The following is a 27,050-nucleotide window of genomic DNA, read 5'->3' on the forward strand; positions in this document are numbered from 1 at the left end:
AGGTACACCTTGCATAAGGTGCGTACACGCAGGCCAGTGTTACATAAAGTGCGTACATACCCGCAGGTCAGCCATTCAGGAGGTGCGTACCCCCAGTGCACACATTTCAAGGCAAAGAAATTCACATGTGGGGTTTTCTTATGTTTTACTCTTGGTATTTAGCCGACGGTATTGGGTTATTATGGTGTCGGCTCATGGTATTGATCCATGTTTTAAGGAAGAGCTTTCCTATATAAAGCAAAGGAGATCATTTGGCTTGAGCATGTTTTTGGTTGAATATCTCATGAGGGCTAGATCTGGTCTAGATCTAAAGAAGGCGAATCTACTGATGGACCAAGATCTCTTCGGCGCATGTTCAGATCTGTAGATCTGACTGTCTGGGTTATTTATGAAGCCTTGAAATCATCTATGCCCGAAGGTACGCAGGTACAGTGAAAGAAAAGTGCGTACGTACGCAGGAACGAAGCGTTTCAGGTGCGCGGGTACGCAGGCACAGAAGGATTGCAGGTGCGGAGGTACGCAGGCACAGAAGGGTTGAAGGTGCGGAGGTACGCAGGCACAGAAAGGCAGCAGGTACGTACATACGCAGGCACAGAAGGGTTGCAGGTGCGGAGGTCCGCAGGCATTTCAATGGACTCAGAGCGAGGTACGCAGGCTAGCAGTTGAGCAGGGTGCGTACATAAGCAGGCTAGCAGTTGAGCAGGGTGCGTACATAAGCAGGCTAGCAGTTGAGCAGGGTGCGTACTGTAAGCAGGCAAGCAGTTGAGCAGGGTGAGTACTGTAAGCAGGCCAGCAGTTGAGCAGGGTGCTTATGTAAGCAGGCTAGCAGTTGAGCAGGGTGCTTACTTCTCTTAAAATCTTTGTTTATCATTGTTGTGTTCTGGGTTTGGTCCTATTATTGTTGATCTGGTTACTACAGTTGACTGGGTGATTCTCTTATACTTGATGATTATTTGATGCTTATGGATCCAGTTTGAAAATTTATGAAAAGTGGTCCTTGTAAGAAAAGAAGTAGGGGGTTGTAGCTCCCTTCCAGGAGAGACTGGAAAACGAGAGAGAGAGTTGTAGCTCTCTGCAGGTTGCAGCCTGCGTACTGGTAAAGGACTGCACCAGTACAAAACCATTGTAAAAGGAGTTTCTAATTTGAAAGAAGATAGAGACATATTGCAGCAGGTGGTTTTCACCCACATTGGGTTTCCACCTTACATCTTGTGTTCTTTGGTGTGACTATCTGTTTTCTTTTGTTCATGCTCATTATTTTATGGTACTGACATGCAAAAATAATTCAAAGAACAAATAAAGAAGATTTATTAAAAGAATTAGATAATACTGATTCACCCCCCCTCTCAGTATTATTTCCAACAATTGGTATCAGAGCAGGTCCTTCAGAGAAGCTTGATCGCTTGAAGGTAGATCGTTCATCATGAGCAACTACGAGAGAGAAGCATCAATCAGGCCACCGGTTTTTGATGGGACAAACTTCAATTATTGGAAGGTAAGAGTTACTGCCTATCTTCAATCTCTTGGTACAGAAGTTTGGGACATCGTAGAGACAGGCTACGCTTTTCCTTCAGCTACTCCTACAGATGCAGCCGAGAAAAAGAAGTATGAAACAAATGCAAAAGCAGTCAGTACTCTATTAGGATGTATATCTCAATCAGAATTCATGAAGGTAATGCACTATAAATCCGCAAAAGAGATATGGGACAAAATTGTCACGAGCTATGAAGGAGATGAACAGGTAAAGCGTGCTAAACTTCAAACTCTCAGAATTCAGTATGAGACTCTCAAAATGTATAATGATGAAAGTGTGGCTAACTATTTTCTTCGGGTAGATGAGGTTGTTAATTGTATGAAAAATTTGGGTGAAGAAATAAAAGAGGCTATTGTGGTTGAAAAAGTTCTAAGATCATTGTCCCCCAAGTTTGAATCTAAAGTATCTGCAATAGAAGAAAAGGAAAATCTACGAATTCTTACTATGTCTCAGCTACATGGAATTCTAACTGCTTATGAAATGAGAAAGGGAGGTCCATCAGACAGAAGAGAAGCTGCTTTCAAGGCATCAGGCAAAGGAGATTATTATGAAGCAAGCCACGTCCCAGAAGAAGAGGAAGAAGAATCAAATTTTGTCAGAAATCTTCAAAGGGGTTCTGGAAGGTTCAGAGGTAAGTTACCTTTTAAATGCTTTGCTTGTGGAAGAGTAGGTCATTATGCTGCAAAATGTCCTTATAAGGATAAAGGAAAGGAACCTGCTAGATGGAACGCAAATAAGAAAAGCTACTACACTCATGAAGATAGTGATGGTCTATCAAACAGTGATGAAGATGAACAAGGTAATGAATATAAGTTGTTAATGGCATTTGAAGATGATGATTATATGGATGCTATAGATGTGGATAACCTTTATGATGAAATTACTAGACTCAAGAGATGTATAGAAGAAAAGAACATGATCATTGATACTCTACAATTTCAAATTGATGAAAAGGAAAAACATCTTGAAAAATTAGAAGGTGAAATTGTTGGTCTTAGAAAAGAGATTGAGAAAACAAAAGCTATTAATCTCAAGTTTGTCAAAGGATCTGAAACTTTGGATGAGATTATCAATGTGCAGCGGTCTCCTCTAAACAAGACAGGTCTGGGCTATAATGGAGAAACTTCTCAAGCATCCACCTCAAAAAGTTATCTTGATGCAGCAAGAAGAAATGAGCAAAAGCACAATGAAGATCATCAGGTAAAGCAGGGACGAATTACAAACAGAAACTATCAGGGGCAATCCATCTTAAGGGTGAACAAAAGCTACAACCAGCCACAGGTAAAATCTTCTCAATTTGGTTCAAGAATAGATGACAATAGAAATTACAATCAATTGGCTGGTAGATTCGATAACCGCAGAAGTTTCTTCAATGGACAATGCTTTTCTTGCCATAACTTTGGTCACAAAGCAGCTCAATGTGTTGCATATAAAACGATCATGACTAGGGAAGCTCAAAAACAAAGAAGTATGACGGGGATTACAAAAAGGACCTATAACAACTTTTCGGTTCTTGAAAATGAAGTTGAATGTTCTATTTGCAATAACTTTGGTCATGAAGACTCTGAATGCAGGAGCAGGTTTCAGCAGAAAAAGGAACAAGCCTCAAGCACCAAAACATGGAGAATAAAGGAACCTCAAACAGAAAGATGTGGGATAGCATTTTATGCAGAGGGACAGGAAAATCTATGGTACATTGACAGTGGATGTTCGAAGCATATGACAGGTGATAAAGAAAAACTTGAGTCTTATTCTACTCTAGAAAAGGGAAAGAAAGTCTCTTTTGGAAATGATACTCCTGCAACTATAAAAGGAAAAGGCATTGCTCAGTTAAAAGAAAAGGTCAAGGCTGGAAATGTTTTGTATGTTGATGGATTGAAGCATAATCTTCTAAGTGTCAGCCAGATGTGTGATCAAAGAACCGAGGTTATATTCAGATCAAATGGATGTCTTGTTCGTGATCTTGATACAGGTAAAACAGTGATCAAAGGCAAAAGAACTCCAAATAATCTGTACATATTTGAAGAAGGACAACAACAATGCTATCTGAGCAAGGATGATGAGCACTGGTTATGGCATCGGAGGTTGGGACATCTAAGCTTTTCACAAATAAGGAAAGCATGCAAATATCAGGCAGTTCGCGATCTTCCAGATATCAAAATTCCTGACAACACCATATGCAAATCATGTCAGTTTGGAAAACAAACCAGAACTAACTTTCCAGAGAAAGAAGGATCAGCTAGCATGCCTCTTGAGCTAGTACATACAGATACATGCGGTCCTTTCAGGAAAAGAACACCTCGAGGAGAAGAATACTTGATATTATTCATTGACGATTTCTCCAGGTTTGTCTGGTTAGGACTTATGAAGCACAAAGATGAAGCATTCGAAAAATTCAAATCCTTCAAAGCCTTGGTTGAAAATGAATCAGGTCACAAAATTAAGTGCCTCAGATCCGACAGAGGTGGGGAATTTACTTCAAATGAATTTTTCGATTTCTGTGAAGAACATGGGATAAGAAGAGAATTCTCTACAGCAAGAACTCCTCAGCAAAATGGAGTTGTGGAAAGAATGAACAGAACAGTCCAACAAATGGCTCGTGCTATGCTTGATGAGTCAGGAACTCCCGCAACTTTCTGGGGTGAAGCTGCACATGCTGCGGTTGTTATTCTCAACAAAACAAATGTCCGGGTGAACAGCACTCAAACTCCTCATGAGCTCTGGAGTGGTAGGACTCCTTCGGTAAAGCACTTCAAAATCTTTGGGAGCAAATGCTATATCAAGAATACTGATGAGCAGCTTGGCAAACTTGAACCTAGAGCAGATGAAGGCATTCTTCTTGGTTACTCTCCACATAGCAAAGCATACAAATGCTACAATAAAAGACTTGGCAGAATTGTTGACAGCATTGATGTAGTGGTTGATGAGAAGGGATACATTCCTAGGCAAGTACATCATGAAGACATCGAAGAAGATGAAGGCTACCCCCAACGACAGAATGATGAAGAAGAAGAACCTCAAGAAGAACCAGAGGAGCAAACAAGAATAGAAGAAAAGACTCCATCCAGATATGTTCAGAAGAATCATCCAGAATCTCAGATTATGGGGCAGAAAGAAGCAGGTGTACAAACAAGAAGAACAGTTGCAGAAGCTTCAAGCTATTTGGCATTACTCTCCTCTACTGAACCACAAAATGTGAAAGAGGCATGCAAAGATGAATGTTGGGTGAAAGCAATGGATGAAGAACTTGAGCAGATCGAAAAGAACAACACTTGGGAGCTGGTTCCTAGACCAAAAGATAAGAATGTTATCGGGACAAAATGGGTCTTCAAAAATAAATTGAATGAAAATGGAGAAGTAATTAGAAACAAAGCCAGACTTGTTTGTAAAGGGTATGCGCAGCAAGAAGGAATAGACTTTGAAGAAACCTTTGCTCCTGTTGCAAGACTTGAGGCCATCCGAATGTTCCTTGCTCTCTCAAGTTTTCAAAACTTCAAAGTATTTCAAATGGACGTGAAATCAGCCTTTCTGAATGGAGACTTGGAAGAAGAAGTGTACATTGAACAGCCAGATGGGTTCATTCTTGGAAATGATCCAAATCTTGTATGCAGATTGAAAAAGGCTCTCTATGGTCTCAAACAAGCTCCAAGGGCTTGGTACTACCGTTTGGACAAATATCTTCATCAACAAGGCTTTTCAAAAGGATCAGCAGATAGCAATCTTTATATAAAAGTTGAAAATGACAAATTGCTAATACTTGTTGTGTATGTAGATGACATTATTTTTGGGAGCAATGAAGAAGCTATGAGTCAAAACTTTGCCTTGGTCATGCAGAAAGAATTTGAAATGTCCTTGCTAGGAGAACTGACATATTTCCTTGGTTTGCAAATCCAACAAAAAAAGGAGGAATCTTTTTATCTCAAACCAAGTATCTCAAACAGATTTTGAAGAAATATGGTATGGAAGATGCAAAACCAGTATGTACACCCATGGTCACAGGATGTAGCCTCAGTGCAAATGATGAATCTGCAGCAGTACATCAACCAACCTACAGATCTATGATTGGAAGTTTACTTTATTTGACAGGTACCCGACCGGACATCATGCATGCAGTTGGAATAGTTGGAAGATTTCAGGCAAATCCGAAGGAGACTCATCTTCAGGCAGTGAAGAGAATTTTCAAATATCTTCAAGGGACTCAAAATTATGGCTTATGGTATCCTAGAGATACAGATCTTACACTTCATGCTTATACAGATGCAGATTGGGCCGGAAGCGTGGATGACAGGAAAAGCACAAGTGGTGGTGCGTTCTTTATGGGTTCCAGACTGGTATCTTGGTTCAGCAAGAAACAGAGTTCGATTGCCTTGTCTACAGCTGAAGCGGAATATGTTGCTGCTGCATCTTGTTGCACCCAACTCCTTTGGATGATGCAGACTTTGCAGGATTTTCAAATCACTTGTACACCACCAATCCCCATCTTATGTGATAACACAAGTGCAATCAGCATCTCAAAGAATCCTGTTATGCATTCAAAAACCAAGCACATACCAATCAAGTATCATTTTCTCCGGGAACAAGTGCTTGAACAGAAGGTCAAGTTGGAGTATGTTCCTTCTAAGGAACAAGTTGCTGATATTCTCACCAAACCATTGCCCAGGGACACTTTTGAATACCTCAGGCAAAAGCTGGGGGTTGTTGATGCATCATCTTATTGCTGAACCTCTTCTGATTGATGGTACAGGTTCAGGGGGAGCATATAATGCATTGTTGGCATTATGGAGGATGTGCAGAAGGAGATCTTGGAAGTAGCTGCAATATGTCTCTATCTCTTTCATGGTGGATTATGGTTCTTCGTTGCAGATCTGGTTCATATTCAGGGGGAGCATGTTCTTAGGGGGAGCATAACCCTTTGCCCTTGATGTCAAAGGGGGAGAATGAAGCTGAAGCTTTGAGGTTGCCATCAAGTCCAAAGGGGGAGATTGTTGGCATTATGGCTAAAGTGTTGTCCTTGATGGCAACCCATTCAGGTGATAGATCACAGTACTTCAAGTCAGCAGCAGAGATTGATGATCAGCTATCAAATATTGAAGAAAATAAGGGGTACGCAGGTACACCTTGCATAAGGTGCGTACACGCAGGTCAGTGTTACATAAAGTGCGTACATACCCGCAGGTCAGCCGTTCAGGAGGTGCGTACCCCCAGTGCACACATTTCAAGGCAAAGAAATTCACATGTGGGGTTTTCTTATGTTTTACTCTTGGTATTTAGCCGACGGTATTGGGTTATTATGGTGTCGGCTCGTGGTATTGATCCATGTTTTAAGGAAGAGCTTTCCTATATAAAGCAAAGGAGATCATTTGGCTTGAGCATGTTTTTGGTTAAATATCTCATGAGGGCTAGATCTGGTCTAGATCTAAAGAAGGCGAATCTACTGATGGACCGAGATCTCTTCGGCGCATGTTCAGATCTGTAGATCTGACTGTCTGGGTTATTTCTGAAGTCTTGAAATCATCTATTCCTGAAGGTACGCAGGTACAGTGAAAGAAAAGTGCGTACGTACGCAGGAACGAAGCGTTTCAGGTGCGCCGGTACGCAGGCACAGAAGGGTTGCAGGTGCGGAGGTACGCAGGCACAGAAGGGTTGAAGGTGCGGAGGTACGCAGGCACAGAAAGGAAGCAGGTGCGTACATACACAGGCACAGAAGGGTTGAAGGTGCGTACATACGCAGGCACAGAAGGGTTGCAGGTGCAGAGGTCCGCAGGCAGTTCAATGGACTCAGAGCGAGGTACGCAGGCTAGCAGTTGAGCAGGGTGCGTACATAAGCAGGCTAGCAGTTGAGCAGGGTGCGTACTGTAAGCAGGCAAGCAGTTGAGCAGGGTGAGTACTGTAAGCAGGCCAGCAGTTGAGCAGGGTGCTTATGTAAGCAGGCTAGCAGTTGAGCAGGGTGCTTACTTCTTTTAAAATCTTTGTTTATCATTGTTGTGTTATGGGTTTGGTCCTATTATTGTTGATCTGGTTACTACAGTTGACTGGGTGATTCTCTTATACTTGATGATTATTTGATGCTTATGGATCCAGTTTGAAAATTTATGAAAAGTGGTCCTTGTAAGAAAAGAAGTAGGGGCTTGTAGCTCCCTTCCAGGAGAGACTGGAAAACGAGAGAGAGAGTTGTAGCTCTCTGCAGGTTGCAGCCTGCGTACTGGTAAAGGACTGCACCAGTACAAAACCATTGTAAAAGGAGTTTCTAATTTGAAAGAAGATAGAGACATATTGCAGCAGGTGGTTTTCACCCACATTGGGTTTCCACCTTACATCTTGTGTTCTTTGGTGTGACTATCTGTTTTCTTTTGTTCATGCTCATTATTTTATGGTACTGACATGCAAAAACAATTCAAAGAACAAATAAAGAAGATTTATTAAAAGAATTAGATAATACTGATTCACCCGCCCTCTCAGTATTATTTCCAACACCACGTATATTTGTGTCTCTCTTTTTTTATGCGTTTTCTGTGTTTATATTTCTCCAATATTTTGTGTTCCATTGCTCTGTAATATATAATTTTTTAACACATGACACAAGTATTATGAGTCATGGATGATGATTATGAAAATTGATGCACTATGTTATTTTTCTATTCTTTTTTCTTTTTAAATTTATTTAACTAATGATCTAATTAAATATTAATGAAGATTCTAGTAGCATTAATTAATTTCTATCAGCAAATGAGGTCAAAAAGGTCCAAGTTATGCAAATAATGCATCTTCTTATCTTATCTAAAGGAGCAAAGGAGCACACAAGGAAACAGTCAAGTCACTAAAAGGCGAATTTTTGAGTCATCCATATATTAGTGTTTACATCACATTCCTTAACGGTTAGAGAAAAATCATTTCCATCAGTCACAAGTGCATATACCTATGACCCTTTTTTTGTTTCTATACAATGTGGATTCATTAAAACAATCCTTCCACCAAATACATCTTTTATGTCTAGGTGGTTTCCACATGATTTGCAATGGAACTTTTGATATCATTGGGTCCTAGATTAATGGGAGAATACATGATTGTGGATCTTAAGGGGTGTGCACTAATATACAACTTATTTAACCAGCCCATACAAAAGCCACCACCATGCACATCCTCCACAATCCTCCCCATTCCCTCCCTAGTCGATACCTTATTCTAAAAATTGTTACTCGCTTGTAAATTTAACAAAAAAACAATGAAAATAACTAAAGATTCAACATTATACTCATTATATCAAATGTTCATATAGAATATACTAGCACAACCCTGTTAAAGGTGGTTGATATACATTGATCAACACCCTACAATACACTACCCATAATCTTTCATAGAATATATAGTCTCTAATTTAAATATTTCATTTGATCTTATATAATATTATTGTAAAAATAATATTAACAATGGTCACCTATTAGAAGAGATAGAGAAATCTATATACAATAGCATGCATGGACACACATTATCAATCATAGGTGCTTCCAAAAGAAAATGGAAATTAGAAGAGGAAGTTTCTCTATGAGGTGGTGTGGGGAAGTATGTTGCGGGGAAATGGAAAACCATTTTAAAGAACACAACTTTATTTCTTTGCCTCATAGCTAGACATGAAGGACAAATTACACAGGTGTCAATGCAAGTGACTAGGGTTCTAAGACTACCAGATGGAAACCATTGTTATTGTGCTTGTTTCATAAGATTCTCCTCTTTCTCCTACAATTCTTACTATTGCAATGTACATAAACTCTGAAGCAATAATATCCTTAGCACATATCATTACTTATTCTCCTAAGAGCACTTCAAAAAATGCTAGAAATCATTCACCAAGGTACAATTGTTATGACATAATTTTAGAATGCCTCACAAAATTAGGGGAATTTTGCGATCTAGGGTCTCCTAAGGAAATTATAAAATAATAGTGGAAATAATAAAATAAAATGACATTACATCATCATATTTTAGAGGGAGAAAAGAAAAACTATTTTTTCAACTCGTATTTTCAACTTATCTGCAAATAGGTTTACTCAATTTTCAAGCGGAAACACTTGTTGGATGCGTAATTTCATTCTTCATCCATAGCATACCCATGTTGCATACTTTTGATGGACCCTAATACACGAAAATATGAAATATATGAAAAATGTGATTGCAATCGCATTTTTCATGTATTTCTCATTTTTCATTTGACAAAGTCCATCAAAAGTAAACAACATAGGTACTACTTGGATGAGGAATTAAAATTTTCATCCAACAGGTACTCCCGCTCGAAATTTGAGTAAAACCATAAATAGATAAATTGAAAATACGAGTTAAAAAAGTTATTTTATTATTTTATTATTTTTAATTTTTTTACTTTTTTATTCCAAAAATGGTGAATCATCCCATTGTTGACATTATCATCTTAAATATAATTGATTCTTATAAAGTTTATTATGGTTGTACATTTTCTTAGAAGACCCATTTTAGACTTCAAAATTCCCCTAATAATTGAAAGAGAAAGTAAATATACTTATTAAACACTTCTTTAATGTGTTTGAACAAGTTCTAATCCTAGATAACCTCAATTGTTTTATTTTTCCCAACCTCTCTATAATCTTTATACAAGTATGAAATATTTAAAATTACCAAAAAAAAAAAAAAAAAAACCAAGAAGAATCAAATAATCAAAAATTAAATTTTAAATCCAATTTCATCCTTCTTATTTTTAAGAATAATGAAAACTATTCGGTATATTAAATATTTACTATCTACTTAATATAAAACCTATATTCTAAAATCCTATTCCTAAAATAAACCCTAATTCTAAAATAAGGATACCTCATATACCTATTAATATAATTAAGCCTCGTAAAATAACTTATTAGCCCTTACCATATCTAAGATACTGATTAATATAATTAAGACTCGTAAAACATCTTATTAGCGCCTGCCCCTGCCCCTTCAAGCAATGGGCAGTGCACTATAGTAATCATTTTTTATTATAGCACCCTCTTATAAATTTACCAAAAACATATAAGAAGAATCAATAGAAATTTTTGCACCATTTCCACCAAAAGCATCATGAATCATAATTTCATGAAGTACTTGGTTTACATAATTTCAGTATGAGCATGATTTAATTACCTAAAAAAGTTGCTTAGAAAATACACGCGTATTGTGATAATACCTTTTGATGTCAAGGTTAGAATTAATTGTGCAAATTATACTTAACACTACTAGCTCAATATCCTACAACGGTATAACTTAGTAAGTATACTAATTCACAGATTAATAAGAGTTTGCTTTAGAATTTTTTGATAGTGTTATAAGAAATCGTGTTGTATGTGAAGAGGTAGGGATTCTATTTTTTTTTAAATAATTATTTCATTAAATTTAAAGTAGGATTCTGGGCGAGAGTCATATAATCATTGATAGTACTAAAATTAGTGTTGTGGTTACCCAATGAAAAAAATTAGTGTCGTTATCAAATGAAAAAATCAAAGATTTGAGAGCGTTCTTCTGCATCTATTCCCTGAGTCATATTCAAGAGTTTCATCTACTAGCATTTGCACCTTATGTTGCAAAGGAAACGCCGTAAGGCATAGAGTGGTAAGACATAGAGTGGGGAAGAATAGCGACATGTGAATGGGCATTGTTGAAAGCAAGGGTGGACGATAATGTGTATTCTGAAAATGGATATTTTGTTATAGTCAACCTAATGCATTCATTAATTAGATGACAACAAAAAAGTTTCGAGCCCAGGTTGAACCAACACAAATCTTTTCTACAAGACTGAAATTGCCTAAATGATTCCTCAATTAATGGAAATAACCATTTCCCTCCTCTAATACCTAAAATACATTGTAGGAGACCGATTACAAACAATTGCCCCAAAAAGTGCAAAGAGAGGTCGATTACAAACAAGTTTTTTTATGTATAAAGTGTTGAGAATGGAGGATCTCGGATTAGACTTTAGTTGGACTCCGTTGGTTTGGGAGATGTATCATGTGTTACCATTTGTGCATATTATGGGCATAAAGTTGGTTATGATGATGGAGATTATTTTCAACCAGTTGTGGGTTGGCAACAACTTTTGTGAATTCCTTGGGTAAGATTCGATCTTCTGGATAACGAAAATTCCAGTGTCCATTTAGTCTATACTAGAGTACAATGATTGTTGGCAAAGCTAAAGAAACTGCCATCAATGTATAGAGCCAATGTAACTCGTAGTCATCATTTTTATCCATACAGGGCTATGATTATAGGTACCAACCATTTGAGCAGGCAGGGGGTGTATTTGCTAAATAGGGATCATGTTGTCCTCGTGGAGTTATTGTTGCACTTAGAAAATATAAAGTAGGATTGAGCATCGACTATCTGGCTGGATGGAATTTTTTATAAGCGCTGGCCAATTTTATCTATTGTGTAATCATTTCCCTGATTTAAAGGCTTCTCTGAGTTACTAATAGAGACGGTTCTAAAAGATAAGGCTTCGAGAACCTTACTTTAGTTGGTGGAGGCTTAGTACATTTTCTTCTGAAGCTTTGGCCTCAAACTCGAAAGCTACTTGTAAAGCATTCTCCAAAGCATTTATACTAAGCAGGTCCATTTTTCTTTGGATATTTTGGTTGAGAGTCCTCTGAGAAGTGAGTCGAGGAACTTCCAATTCATCACCATGGACTTGAAGCCATCAAAAATATTGTTTGATGCCTTTGACTAGGTACTTGCCTTACATGAATCCATTGCTTCATGATTTCCTCTTCTTTCCCCTTCAGGTATAACCTATCTTGCATTTCTTGCTTGAATCATATTAAAGTTTGTGTAGGAGGTGAATTTGAGTTGACTAAGTCTCGTACAAGAGCCCACCGCCATGTTAAGGGTTGGTCGCTCCATACTGACTTCTTTTAGCATCACCTTCTGTGCATCATTCAGTTGTTATATTTGAAAGAAGGCTTCTCGTACAAGAGCCCACCACCATGTTATGGGTTGGTCACTCCATACGGACTTCTATTAGCATCAACTTCTGTGCATCATCCAATTGTTACATTTGAAAGAAGACTTCTAGGCTTTGTAATGAAGCATCCATCACTTATATTTTAGGATTAAAAGCTTGATATATAGTTCATATATCAGTGATGTTATTGTCCCACAATACCATAAGACTGAAAGATTCATATCTGGTTGGAATTTCGATGATAATGACGGCCTCACATTCTGCTAGACTCCACATTTTCTGAAAGGCCGGGAACATATTTTTCATTTTAGATGCAGTTGTTGGTTGTCAAATATGTCTTATACATTATTTTTATTGGACTTCATGCCTGTAGAGATATTTACTCTTGGCTACTTCCCCAGCCATGATAGAGAAAAGGAGCCCAAACACTTGTGAAGCTTCTTCCTCTGCATAGGTGGTGTGTCAAAATGGGTTCTCTTTTTGGCAGACATTTGAGTAACGGTCTTCCGCCAATATAAGATTCTGGTATGCAAGTATAATTTCAACATAGAATTGCCTACATGAACTTAGACCTGAACATTGCCTGAGAATAGAGACTTCAAAGCTAGTTCTTCAAGCGCATGTAATATAGATTCATTTAGAAAAAGGATGCGTGAAGACAATTGTAATGTTGAAGACAGACTTTGATCACCATATTGAGGAACTAACATTGTGTCGGAGCCCTACTGGCTTGAGAGTTTTGACAAGGTTTGTGTTCGACTAATATAGTCAACAAAGGTGAGTATTGAATAGGTTCTGATTGGACCACAAAACCATGATGAGTCTCAATGATTCCTCAGCAAGGCATCAACCAAAACAAAGCAGGAATTACACAACCCTTTCGGGATGCTCTCTAAAGAGGCATGAAACTTCTCATTGTGTTCAGCAACATTTCTATTGAAGGTCAAGTTGGCTCATGTAAAGCAAGGGAAGTTTTGCATCTTCCACAACTTCACATTGTCAAAGACAGCCATATTCTCTTGTCCAATGTAAGAAGAGAGAACACTTACAATGCAATATATTCATAAAAACATACTAAGAAATGATAGTTATCAAGATAGAATCTAAATTCAAATGTGGATACCGTACAATACAGAAAACAATTGGCCCACAAAACTACAATTCAGAAAATTTAGGAGTATACATATTATTAAAGCAAAAACATGCACTTCTTCAAATTTATTGAAAAAAATAGGCATGTGGATAGTCCAGACTAATTTTATCAAAAATTTTAATGATTGGATAACATAAACCCCTACAAAAATGCTCAAAGGTCCGCCATCGTAGGAAAGACCTCCAGTGTCTGTGCGAGGCTCGACAGCAAGAAATGCTTAATCTGCCACCGCCCAAACAATAACTCAGAAGACACAGAGGCCATTGGGTTGGGAGACAAAAGGACAGTGTGAGGATCAACGACCAAACTTCCTTCAATCGTCTAACACCACAAATCTACGGTCAACAATAAGACACGACATCGGCTGGGGCAATTCATTTCAAAGGGAAACGCCTTACGGCGTAATGAATTGAATTTTGTATCCCAAACTCGGTCAACAATAATAGACGGCATCAACTGGGGCAATTCATTTCAAAGGGAAACGCCTTACGGCGTAATGAATTGAATTTTGTATCCCAAACTGTTTTCGAAATTATATCCATATGGATTAACTGTTAATAGTTTTTGTGAAGATCTATGATAAACACTTCACTGTTTTTGTGGAGATCTATGATAAAGATCTATGATAAACACTTCACTGTTTTTGTGGAGATCTATGATAAACACTTGCACTAGTGGATCACTTTGAAGAATACCTGCAACTAGGGCAAAGCCATGTCCAAATGACTTGGTCAGCTAGCCAAATAATGCTAGATCATAAATTATAAACTAATGAATATATTCTCTATTCTCAGGAATCCTCTGCTTTTTATATTCGGATCATATAGATAATGAGATCAACATATATGAATCAGAATAAGTGATTAATAAACCAACACAAATCCACAATACAACGAAAGTCACCTTCCTGATCTTAAAATGACCTTGCATTTTGCCACCAACCAGCATTTTCTATTAATTAATTTAACGAGAGTTCTCTCTTGTTTATTTAAACTACATGACTCCATTAGGCCTGCACAAAATTTAATTTGAATATCTGATACCAACTTGACAACTTATGATAAAAAAAGCATACATGATACAGTACAGAAAATCATACAAAATATTAAGAGTTCAAAAAGAGAATTTGTTGGTGGAAGTACTCTGGTAGAGGATCTCGATGCTGAAGGTGCACTCAAATATCATAGAAGGAAAAGCAACCGAAAAAATCCCAAGTACTTTCAGAAAAGAAAACTTGTTGCTAGAAAGAGCAAATCTATATCTTCAAGATCATTCAAAATATACCAGGGATTTACCGAAGAAAACCAGCCTGCAGCTCTGAATTCCTTCCATGAGTTTACACTGCCTGTAGATGAAGATGATTTTTCATTCATTAGTTCTCCCGCTAATACTTGAAAAGAAGAAAGCTTCGAACTTGTTTTAGATGACAATGGGGCTTATACTATAGACCCTTACATTGGGCCTTATGATCATAAAACTTTAAGGGAGGAAAATCTGCAAAACAACATCGATATACAAAGAAATGTTGAAGAGTTTGGGGGTTGTCAAACAATTTCAAGAAATGGGTGCAGACTTCCTTGGTCCTGGTCTGGAAGGCGAAATGGTAGAGGTAAAAAATTGAAGGGCATCAGAGGGAAGAGGTTTTCATGTGGTGTGCTGGTTGCCAATAGGAGAAAATCACTCTCTGATTCTACTAGTACTCTGCACTATCAAGAACCTATTCAATTTGAATATGTTACAGATTTTTCTTCCTCGGATTGCTCCTATTCAAAGGATGAAACCCCATTGGTCAGATCCCCCCCCACACGAATGTTTTAACCTTGGACTCGCCTCTGGACGATTATGGTGATTCTCCCCATGTAAACAACAGACGTTTCAGTGAGCTAGATCTCCATCCTCTCATCAAAACTCATCACAGGACCAGAAAGTCAGGGATTAGTGAATATGAGACAGAGGAGGAATCCTTACAGATGAGGACTAACAAAAACATGTTAGTGAATAGAAGCTTGAGTCAAAAGTACAGTCCCAAGTCTTTCGAGGAACTGGTTGGGCAGAGCATTATTGCTCAAGCTCTTTCCAGTGCAATTAACAAAGATAAGATTGCACCCTTTTATCTTTTTCATGGGCCCAGAGGTACAGGGAAGACATCTGCTGCAAGAATATTTGGTTTTTCTTTGAATTGCATGGCTGATTGCAATGCAAAGCCCTGTGGAAATTGCAACGGGGGAAAGAATAAGAATAAAGAATAAGAAAGCTTTCGCCAACAGAGAACGAGAATGCCGAGGAGCCATGAACTGAGTGACCACAAAGTAGAGCGATCAAGTGAAGAACTAGTGTGAACTGGTGTGAATATTCGGCTGACTGTGTACCATGGCTTTTCTGTCACCTTCTTCACCGCCGAATGGATGGACGGCTCTCCTCACCACACCCTGCCATCTTCGTCAAGGGACATGATCCGCTTCATAGAGCTCCCCGATGTTCAGATCGAAGGGGATCGAGGCGCCTCAGATTGTTGTCCTCTCATCCATCCACAGACGCTTGGCCTCTCTTCGCTGACGCTTGGTTTCTAAAAAGGCCGATGATCTAATGGTTGGAGTTTATTCCATCGTCAAACAATCGATCTAAGGGCCCATAACGAGACACCGCGGCACGAAGGGGAGTTCCTCTCAGAGGGAACGCCTTACGGCGTAAAAATATGTTTTATAATTAATTAAATATTAAATTATTATTATTATTTCTATTTTCTCAATATTTTACTGTATATTTTTTAATTCAATTTTATTGTTTTTAATTCATTTTTTTTCCTTCTTATTTCCATGTTTCACATTTACAACTTATTCCTCAACCATCATTGCAGAATAAGATTTCAATTCTTTTCACAAATAAAATAATACAAAATATCAAATTTTAATATTATAAAATTAAAAATTTTACTGTATATTTTTTAATTCAATTTTATTATTTTTAATTCATTTTTTTTTCATCTTACTTCTGTGTTTCACATTTACTTCTTACTCAACCATCATTGCAGAATAAGATTCCAATTCTTTTCACAAATAAAATAATACAAAATATCAAATTTTAATATTATAAAATAAAAATTTTACAATTAACTCAAGATTGCTTTAGCTAACTAAGTTCAAAATTTATAAATACATCTACAATATGACCCCTCTGTAAACCATTACAAATGTTATGTTTCAGTGATGAAAAGCCAAAACTTCTAAACCCAATTTATAAGTGTCTATAAGATCTATATGACCTCTGTGAACAGTTATAAATCTTATGCTACAATTATGAAAATTCATATACATCCGCCCAATACAGCTAAAGCTTTTTTAATTATCTCTGAACCTTAAATATAGGAATAGATATGATGATTTTCATGTAAATTAGGTTTTTATGCATGATTTGACTTCATATATAATCTTGCATTTAGAAGTTTGCTTTGAACCGTTCTGATGTTCATCATACTCATTACTCAGAAAGAAATTAAAGACAATTAGAGTTCAAAGCAGGAACACAGCAATATTTTACATGAGTAGAGTGATTTCATTTCAGATAAATTGGTTATGACCAGCAAGGAACATATAGGACATTCAAAAACAGAGTATATATGGGAGATTCAAAACCGTGTCTTCTCATGACAAGCATTCCATAACTGACACCACCAATGATCAGAACAAGCAACAGACACTTGAATGTAACTTTGCCCTGCCTGCATTCCCCTCCGCCTGCCCCTCCCCCTGTTCTAAAAATCCACACCAACCCTCTGTGCAGAAATGGAGTAGTCCAGACTCCAAACCCATGCCTTTCTTAAAGCAACCCTTCCATTTCTTGCCCTGGGCAGATCACATGGGCATTATCAAGTCGGGTGCATATGCAGAAACTGCATACGCAGGTATATAATCAAACTTAAGCCAGATATGATGTATCTCCATACCCAACCCACCAAAAGCCCATGCATATTATACAGTCTTCCCCAACTGGGACATTTTTAAAATTACAAAAACACCCTTTTGGGATTAAAAACTGAAAACTACCCCAATAACTCCAGCAAATCAACTACATCACCACAATCATCATCATCCTCATCCTCATCCCCATAATCATCACTAGAATTGGAATCACATTGAATAGTAGAACAGGTTTGAAAAGAAATGGGAAACCTGCTAACCCTAGGCATGGATGCCAAAACAAATCTCTGAACCTTGTCAATGGCCACAATTGAAGGAGGCTCCTCAATAAGCTCCTGCTGCACGTACTGGTTGCTCACATAATAACCCACACGTGTAAACTCCCGCCCTCTGTAAGAGCAGCTCAGAACAATGGCCGCCACACCCAATAATTCCTCGGATCGAATCAACTCAACCTCTGGAGGATCCGCCTGGACAAGAATTAAAATTGAAGAAAATCTCAAAACCCCAGAACTACAAATAAATAAACTCAAACCCCATCAGAAACTGCATTGATTATTGATCAATACCTGCAGGACAAATCGATAATTCCCGACTTTCACAGGTCCGATGTGCACAGTCTGAAGGACCTGATCATAGCTTTCGTCCTCTGCGCATCCCACATATATGAGGTTCCATTCCAGATCTATAACAGCAGAAGCCAGTGGGATTAAATTTTACACAAAAATCCCTAAAAAATGGCTATAGACATACCAGCAATTTGAAGCAAAACTGACCATAATTGAGGGGAAGAAGGATCTCCTAATTTAGAAGTTTGCTTTGAACCGTTCTGATGTTCATCATACTCATTACTCAGAAAGAAATTAAAGACAATTAGAGTTCAAAGCAGGAACACAGCAATATTTTACATGAGTAGAGTGATTTCATTTCAGATAAATTGGTTATCACCAGCAAGGAACATATAGGACATTCAAAAACAGAGTATATATGGGAGATTCAAAACCGTGTCTTCTCATGACAAGCATTCCATAACTGACACCACCAATGATTAGAACAAGCAACAGACACTTGAATGTAACTTTGCCATGCCTGCATTCCCCTCCGCCTGCCCCTCCCCCTGTTCTAAAAATCCACACCAACCCTCTGTGCAGAAATGGAGTAGTCCAGACTCCAAACCCATGCCTTTCTTAAAGCAACCCTTCCATTTCTTGCCCTGGGCAGATCACATGGGCATTATCAAGTCGGGTGCATATGCAGAAACTGCATACGCAGGTATATAATCAAACTTAAGCCAGATATGATGTATCTCCATACCCAACCCACCAAAAGCCCATGCATATTATGTAGTCTTCCCCAACTGGGACATTTTTAAAATTACAAAAACACCCTTTTGGGATTAAAAACTGAAAACTACCCCAATAACTCCAGCAAATCAACTACAACACCACAATCATCATCATCCTCATCCCCATAATCATCACTAGAATTGGAATCACATTGAATAGTAGAACAGGTTTGAAAAGAAATGGGAAACCTGCTAACCCTAGGCATGGATGCCAAAACAAATCTCTGAACCTTGTCAATGGCCACAATTGAAGGAGGCTCCTCAATAAGCTCCTGTTGCACGTACTGGTTGCTCACATAATAACCCACACGTGTAAACTCCCGCCCTCTGTAAGAGCAGCTCAGAACAATGGCCGCCACACCCAATAAGTCCTCGGATCGAATCAACTCAACCTCTGGAGGATCCGCCTGGAAAAGAATTAAAATTGAAGAAAATCTCAAAACCCCAGAACTACAAATAAATAAACTCAAACCCCATCAGAAACTGCATTGATTATTGATCAATACCTGCAGGACAAATCGATAATTCCCGACTTTCACAGGTCCGACGTGCACAGTCTGAAGGACCTGATCATAGCTTTCGTCCTCTGCGCATCCCACATATATGAGGTTCCATTCCAGATCTATAACAGCAGAAGCCAATGGGATTAAATTTTACACAAAAATCCCTAAAAAATGGCTATAGACATACCAGCAATTTGAAGCAAAACTGACCATAATTGAGGGGAAGAAGGCTCTCGTAGGAGATCTCGAGCTGAAATGGATTGGGAAACATGGCAGGATTGTCCAGCACGGTCACATTAGTTATGCTCACGCAGCTCGCCATCTTTCTCTCTGAGCTGCAACTGCTTGCTTCTCTGGTTTGGCACGGATCTTGCTAATAATATCTCCACTTTGGCAGAGGCCTTGCTAATTCATCCATCCACAGACGCTTGGCCTCTCTTCGCTGACGCTTGGTTTCTAAAAAGGACGATGATCTAATGGTTGGAGTTTATTCCATCGTCTAACAATCGATCTAAGGGTCCATAGCGAGACACCTCGGCACAGAGGGGAGTTCCTCTCAGAGGGAACGCCTTACGGCGTAATTATAATTGACTCAAAAACTTTAAATACAAATTATAATGCTCGTTCTCCCTTTGGCTAATACTATTTTTATCCAATAAACGATCTAGTGATACCTGAGTCTCCTTAATTTGATTAAAATGTAATTCTGGCTTTGAAATTTCTAATTTTTTCTAAATTAAGGGTCAGTTGGATGGAAAAATGATTAATTTATAGAGATGTTATCACTAAAATGGTATAAAAAATTTGATAAGATTAGATGTCGATTGAGAAAGTTTGATTTTTTGAAAAGTAGTTTTTATCCTCGATCCTCTCTATATTCTGTTGAAAAATGAATCCAAGAATACAAGGTCAAGCTCCTGTGCATTGAACTATAGTAATGCTTACATTTTCTTTTTTAGTTGACGGATGTGTGCCAAGCACGCAAGATGCCGTGAACTGTAAAATAGACCTCGCCCGTTTTCTTCCCCCATTGTGAGCTTTGAGCCCTTCATAATCTTTTTAACTTTCATGTTATGGTGAGAATTGTTGTAGCAATCTAATAAATTCCAGGTGATTATGAAAGATTTATAATCCTGGGCAGCCTCTACCTAAGCAATGAGACAAGTATGAGAATGATTTTGAACATTTGAAATCATCTTACATAAAGCAAAACTTAAAAAGAAGGAATGACCATTATTTCAAGCAAATTGGAATAAGCAGAATAATATACTTGAAATCTCGCTTCAAATTATATACATAGTTTCTGAACGTAATAGATTGGAGGGATTAACAGGCTCACTCTATTTCATGTTTTAGTTACACAGATATAATGTTAAACTTTGACTATCTTCACCATTTTTACACAGCTTTTTACCATACATTAGAATGTTGAACTTTTACTGTTGCTAGTAGTACAATTACCATCGTGGTTACCACTGGTACTTGAACAACCCACTAATCTCTCATATGATATTTGACTAAAATTTGACTTCTGCGGATCCAGAAAAGTATCTCGAATGCTTTGCAATGCGCACACAATGTCCATCATATTTGGTCGTTCTTGAGGAGATTGTTGTGTGCATAACAAACCCAGCCGTAGAAGTTGATTGAGACACATCAGTGTCTTGTCTTCTTCAGCATTAATAGTCTTATTATTATTGAGCAGACTTTTATCAACTACTACTTCTGACTGATTTGGAAAACTATTGGTCACCCATTTTTTCAGATCCATTCCTTCTACAAACAAGTTATCGGTGGGTTTCTTTTTTGTGAGCATCTCCAATAGCACAATTCCATAGCTATAAACATCACCTTTTGTTGTGACCCGCCCACCTACTCCATATTCTGCATTTTCACAACTTTAATTAAGTTTTTTTTAAATAAATAGAATACTAAAAACAGAGTTCAATATGATATTAGTTCAAATCATACCTGGAGGAATGTAGCCTACAGATCCTTTGAGTGCATATGTAGAAATATAAGCTGATTCCTCAGAATTTGCAAAACATATGGTAGCTATTCCAAAATCTATTAAATAGGCTGTGAGATCTTCCCCAAGAAGCACATTGTTGGGTTTTAGATCACAGTGAATCACTTGCATGAAACAATGATGATGGAGATATGCCATACCATGGGCAATGTCTATTGCTATATTCAACCTTTGGATCAGACTCAAAACACTTGAATCTTCTACACTGGAATATAACCACTTCTCTAAGCTTCCATTTGCCATGAATGGAAATATTAAAGCTTTGAAGTCCATGTTTGAACAAGAGGTTATGATTTTAACCAAATTCCTGTGTCGAACTCTACTCAAAACCTTGCACTCTTTACCAAAACTCTTATTTGCCTCTTCATTTTCCAAATTAAAAACCTTGACTGCAACAACTGTGCCATCTTTCATAACACCTTTGTACACTTTCCCAAAACTACCCACTCCTAACAGATTGGAGTCACTAAATTCACCAGTTGCAGTGACAAGCTCCCCATATGAAATTCTTTGATGCCCCACTGTTAAGGACGATGCACGTATTACTCTCCTTTGATTTTGTCTCCTTTGATTTTGTCTCCACAAGATGCCCAAAAACAAACCTGATAGGACAATAGTTGCAACTGCTCCAACGAACATAATAACTCTTTTGAAATGAAAATGACTTTTATGTTCATCATTGCAGGGTGGCAAGCGTACCCAACTCCCACACAAACCAACATTTCCCATAAATGAAGTGGCATCCAGCATTTTGAAAATTCCACCTTTAGGGACTTCGCCTGATAACTTATTGAAAGAAAAATTTAAATAAGAGAGAGCTTTGAGGTTCTCCAAAGACATAGGTATTTCACCTGACAAATTATTGGAAGATAAATTTACGGAATGAAGATTTTGAAGCTCACTGAGAAAAGCTGGAATAAGACCTTCAAGTGCATTGCAAGAAAGATCTACATCTTGAACCATACTCATTTTGCTTAGTCCCAAAGGTATTGTGCCTTCTAATAAATTGTTTGAAATCTTGAAACCCATAGCCAAATTTACAAGACCTCCCATCTCCAGAGGTATGTGCCCCCTGAGCCTGTTATATGATAGGTCTAACTCTAGCAACTTCACACATTTCCCTAAAGTTGCAGGTATAGTACCTGATAACTGGTTATTTTTGAGATTCAGATATTCTAGCTCCTGGAGGTAGCCAACGGATTCGGGGATTCTTCCAGTGAGAGTGTTTCCCCCAACAGATAGGATCCCAAGGGATTTGAGTTGGCCGATTTCCATCGGGATGTTTCCTTTTAGATTGTTGTAACCCAGATATAACCTCTCCAACCTTTGAAGCCTATTAAGTGAAGAAGGAATTGCTCCGGTAAAATGATTCTCCTCCAAGTCAAGGTACGTTAACCTAGTTAGGTTTCCAATATGCGGAGGTATTGCGCCTGTTACATCATTGTAACCCAAGTCTAGCATACTCATGTTTTTAGAGAGCTGGCCAATAGAAGAGGACAAACGTCCGGTGAGATTATTAGAGTATAAAACGAGTTCTCGTAGGGAGGTACAGTTTATTAGAGCAGTAAGAATGGGCAAGCTCGTGCTGCTGCCGCTAATCAGATGATTAAACTCCACGCGAAGGCGCCGGAGCTGTGTCAACTTACCCAACTCCATGGGCACTACCCCGCTGAGCTGATTTGCCCCGAAATCGATGCCTTGAAGCTTCGTACAATTGAACAAGGTAGCGGGAATGCTTCCACTCAAATGATTACCATACAGATATAATCCCACCAATTGGGTGTGCCTGGTACACAATTCCGATGGAATGTGTCCACTCAAATGGTTCTCACTTAAAGTCAAATATCGGAGATTTGTGCAGTTTGAAAAGGAAGAAGGAATTTGCCCCGTCAAACTGTTATTCCAAAAATTGATGCTGCTGAGACCACTCAGCATACTCAAAGCAGAAGGAAGGCGCCCATGAAGGTTGTTCCTTCGCAAATCTAAGTAGACCAAAGAGGACATGTTTCCAAAGCAGGTGGGAATTGTACCCGACAAATAATTCTCTCCTAAGTTGTAGTATCGTAATTCGGAGAGAACACACAGTTCTGAGGGAATGCTTCCTATGAGATTGTTAGCGGACAGATACAAGCTCCTTAAACTGCGACACCCACCCAGACTAGGAGGAATGGAACCTTGTAGTTTATTCCTATTGAGGATAAGCATATGTAAACGAGAGAGGCTTCCCAATTGGTAGGGAATGTGACCATGAAAGTTGTTATTGCTAAAGTCGAGTATGAGGAGAAATGAGAGGTTGCCGAGAAGAGGAGAGATTGTACCTTCTAATCCCATGCTCGAAACATTTAGGGAGACAACTCTGTGACCGCTGCATATGATATTTGTCCACTCGCAGACTGAAACATTTGGCTTCCAGGAGGTGGGTAATGGTTGGGAGGGATCATAAGTCCTGATTGCAGACACGAATCCAAGCATAGCCTCTTGGTCAGTAGCATTGCTTAGATGAGCACCGGAACCATGAGATAATCGAACTGTGGCAGAACCAAAGGGAATGACAAGGAGAAACAAATAAACGAGTAACAAGAACATTCTCATACTACAAATGGAAAGAGAAGGAATGTACCAGATCTCCATCACCTCCTGCAAGAGAATAAAGGGCCAGAAAACAATGCTGGTTGGGGTTTCCTGATCGATACATATAAAGTGAGTATATCTATAGAGACGAACTACAGTGTAAGGCGATATTGGGCATCCCATTCACGTGTATCGCAAGTTGCAACACACAATTCAGTACGACGTCCTTCTCGAGAAGAAATTTAAAGTTGATTAGAGTAGATATCATTGTGACTGCAGTCGCCGTCACATATGAAGTGGTCGGCCACAATTGAAGTGTTCGAACACATTTCGACAACATCAATCGAAAAGAATCCGACGCGTGAAAAGAGAGTTTTAGATAACGCAGAAGAATATACAGTTAATTCGATTCCATAATCAACCAACCATCCAATTGCGCCCACGTAGCGATTACTAAGTTTTATTCAATATTTTAAAAATTAATGATATGAATTTACGAGTTTTATTTAAATTTTATGGAAAGGGGTCCAGCTTTCTAATTTTAATTAAAAAAAATCATAAATAATATTTAAATTCAATTCACTATTTTAATAGTCGAAAAATACATTTAAATAATATTTTTAAAACTTTATCGGCAAACTTCTTATCATTCTACAAACATTTATGACTGAAATGAAGAATATCACTACACAAACATCTATGATTGAAGCGCGCTTCAAGGCCATCTTGTTTTTGGGCAGTTTTGTGTGGCAGTTTGGTATGAGCTTCATTTGTCTATCTCATGAGATAATTTGCTGAAGGTCTAAATGCTGATATATTTTGTTTTTGGCAGTTTTTGTATGGCAGTCTGCTATGGGCTTTATTTGTTCTTCCATGAGACATTTATGCACTTATCTTGTTTTAACTATCTTTTCATCCTATGGGGTTTATCTGCTTCTTCCACAGAAGCAGTCTACTCTCTCCATGTGTGCTAAACAAGCATATGTTGTATATATTGCCTCAATATAATATTAAAGCTTTTCTTTCTGAAAAACATCTATGATTGAAATGAGGAATCAAATAACATAATAATAATAATTGAATAGAGATTGAGAAAAAGTCTTTCAAAGTTGGAAAGTATATTTAGGAAATGAAGAATCAAATAACATAATAATAATTGAATAAAGATTGAAAAAAAGTCTTTCAAAGATGGAAAGTAGATTTAAGAGTTAGTCGAGTTGCTCAAAAAAACGTTTCAAGAATTATAATACATAGTTAATTCTATTAGTACTATCAGATATGTTTAACCGGGTTGAAAAAGTCTTTCAAAGTTGGAAAGTAGATTTAATAGTTAGTCTGAGGAGTTTGTAAAAAAAACGTTTCTAAGAATTATACTACATAGTTATTTCTATTAGTATTATCAGATATGTTTAACCGAGGAATGGGAATAAATAATGCAATGAATTATTAATAACTTGGCAATGTAATATTTGAATAGTATGAAAATCAAGCCAAAATAATTAAATATAATGTTAAAATACAAATTATTGATATTTAATTAATACATAAATTAATATTTTAAGTTTATCCATTATATAATTATAATTTTATCAAGGTAAATTAACCAATTTTATCTATTCAAATCAACTAATTATCTCAACATTATAAATAAATAATAAAACTAGTTTCTTAATCTACAAAGTCCCAATGCATACTAAAAACAGTTCATTTATGTTGCATCGTCATGACTTGTCATAAGTCTTGTCATTCAGATAAATAACTAAATAAATTTGTCATTCCAATTTTTTTTAAAGGGGAAAAACCTTCAAATTGCTTATCAAACTTTATATAAAGTGTAATTATTGAAGAATACTTGAAATGTGGTACATGGCATTCAAAAATATTTTATTTTTCTATACGAACACTTTATATAAAGGTTTACGACAGGGAGAATAATTGAAATGCATAATAAACTTTACATTACGTTGTAGATTCTTGCTACATCAAGTAGATTTATATAAATTTTATTGTACTATGTTAAGTTATTTGGTAAATTGAGTGCCATGTTAAAGGCTTAATATGAATAAGTAATACGAACGTAAATGTTAGTCATATAGTTACTCATGGAAATTATGGTGAGGAAAAAATATTGAAAAAGAGTTTTATATTACAAATAAGTGAAAGAGAGTTTTACAGGTTAGATAGTTGAAAGACAAAGATAGTTACAGGCAAAGGTGGTTGTCTACTCATATTCTTCTCTCTGGAGATAAACAAACATGGATCTTGGTTGGAGGGGCCTAAGAGAGGAAAGAAAAAGTTGTATAACTTGATACCCTCAAACAGAGCATTGTTGGGGGAGGTAGGACGTAGTCAAAAGGGTATTCTTGAGTGTGTTGGCCAGTGGAATTCCAGCTGAACTCTGTGTGGTCAGTGAAATCCTAGGGCTGGACCTAGTATGGTCATTGATTGTGGTCATTGATTGTCCTAGGTTAGACCTGGTGTGGTCCATGTCATGGGAAACTGTTGTGGATGTGACACTGACGCAAGGGAAGTCCGTCCTCATTGATTGGGTGGAGCATTCTTTTGCCCATTTTGATTTTTGGGGTAGGTCAGTTACCTAGAAACAAATAAGTAAAATATATTTTTGGAATGGTTTTCTTGGATGTAATATGTTTTTTAGAATGGTTTTCTTGAATGTATTCATTTTCTGAGTTGTTGTGCAAATATTTGAATTTAATTCTAATACCATGAAATAGTTATACCACCCTAGATCCAAAAGGATGAAATATTTTTGCATCTTAAAATATTTGCATCTCAAGAGATTTGATTCCTTTTGGTGCTTAGTAGATACAAAGCTAAGATGGATCTAGGCTAGTTTAATTTTAATTTTAAAATATTTTAATTATGAGGTTTATATGAGTACATTCAATGGATTTATGTTTTTATTTTTAGGTAATTTGATGGATACAAAAAATTCTATTGATAATTATAATTATAATTATTAATTATTTTATTGCTTTAAATTATATTTTATTTTTCATTTCTATATAATTTTCTCAAGTCAA

At 37.4% G+C, this 27,050-nt stretch overlaps 2 protein-coding genes across 6 annotated transcripts; both read right to left on the bottom strand.

The window, feature by feature from the left end:
• Positions 1 to 17,895: 17,895 nt before the first annotated feature.
• LOC149177105 (histone chaperone ASF1B-like) lies at positions 17,896 to 20,130 on the bottom strand. Of its 5 annotated transcripts, none has more exons than XM_089420047.1 (5): positions 19,617 to 20,130; positions 19,410 to 19,525; positions 19,134 to 19,310; positions 18,128 to 18,243; positions 17,896 to 18,028 (listed from the first exon to the last, which is right to left on the bottom strand). In XM_089420047.1, exons 1-4 carry the CDS (start codon positions 19,726 to 19,728, stop codon positions 18,157 to 18,159), a joined length of 492 nt encoding a protein of 163 aa, XP_089276173.1. In that variant the 5' UTR covers positions 19,729 to 20,130; the 3' UTR covers positions 17,896 to 18,028; positions 18,128 to 18,156. The 5 variants fall into 5 exon arrangements, with proteins under 5 accessions (XP_089276173.1, XP_089276172.1, XP_089276171.1 ...); XM_089420046.1 differs by having other exon boundaries at positions 19,093 to 19,310; XM_089420045.1 differs by lacking the exon at positions 17,896 to 18,028 and having other exon boundaries at positions 18,138 to 18,243; positions 18,335 to 19,310; positions 19,410 to 19,489.
• A 7-nt stretch (positions 20,131 to 20,137) lies between these two features.
• LOC149177106 (uncharacterized) lies at positions 20,138 to 24,108 on the bottom strand. The gene is made up of 2 exons (XM_089420042.1): positions 21,378 to 24,108; positions 20,138 to 21,290 (listed from the first exon to the last, which is right to left on the bottom strand). Exons 1-2 carry the CDS (start codon positions 24,064 to 24,066, stop codon positions 20,827 to 20,829), a joined length of 3,153 nt encoding a protein of 1,050 aa, XP_089276168.1. The 5' UTR covers positions 24,067 to 24,108; the 3' UTR covers positions 20,138 to 20,826.
• Between the last annotated feature and the right edge of the window lie 2,942 nt (positions 24,109 to 27,050).

This window comes from Pinus tabuliformis, chromosome 4_1, assembly GCF_031772625.1.
Source record: "Pinus tabuliformis cultivar Carrire ecotype Pingquan chromosome 4_1, CPIR1, whole genome shotgun sequence".
Taxonomy (NCBI): domain Eukaryota; kingdom Viridiplantae; phylum Streptophyta; class Pinopsida; order Pinales; family Pinaceae; genus Pinus; species Pinus tabuliformis.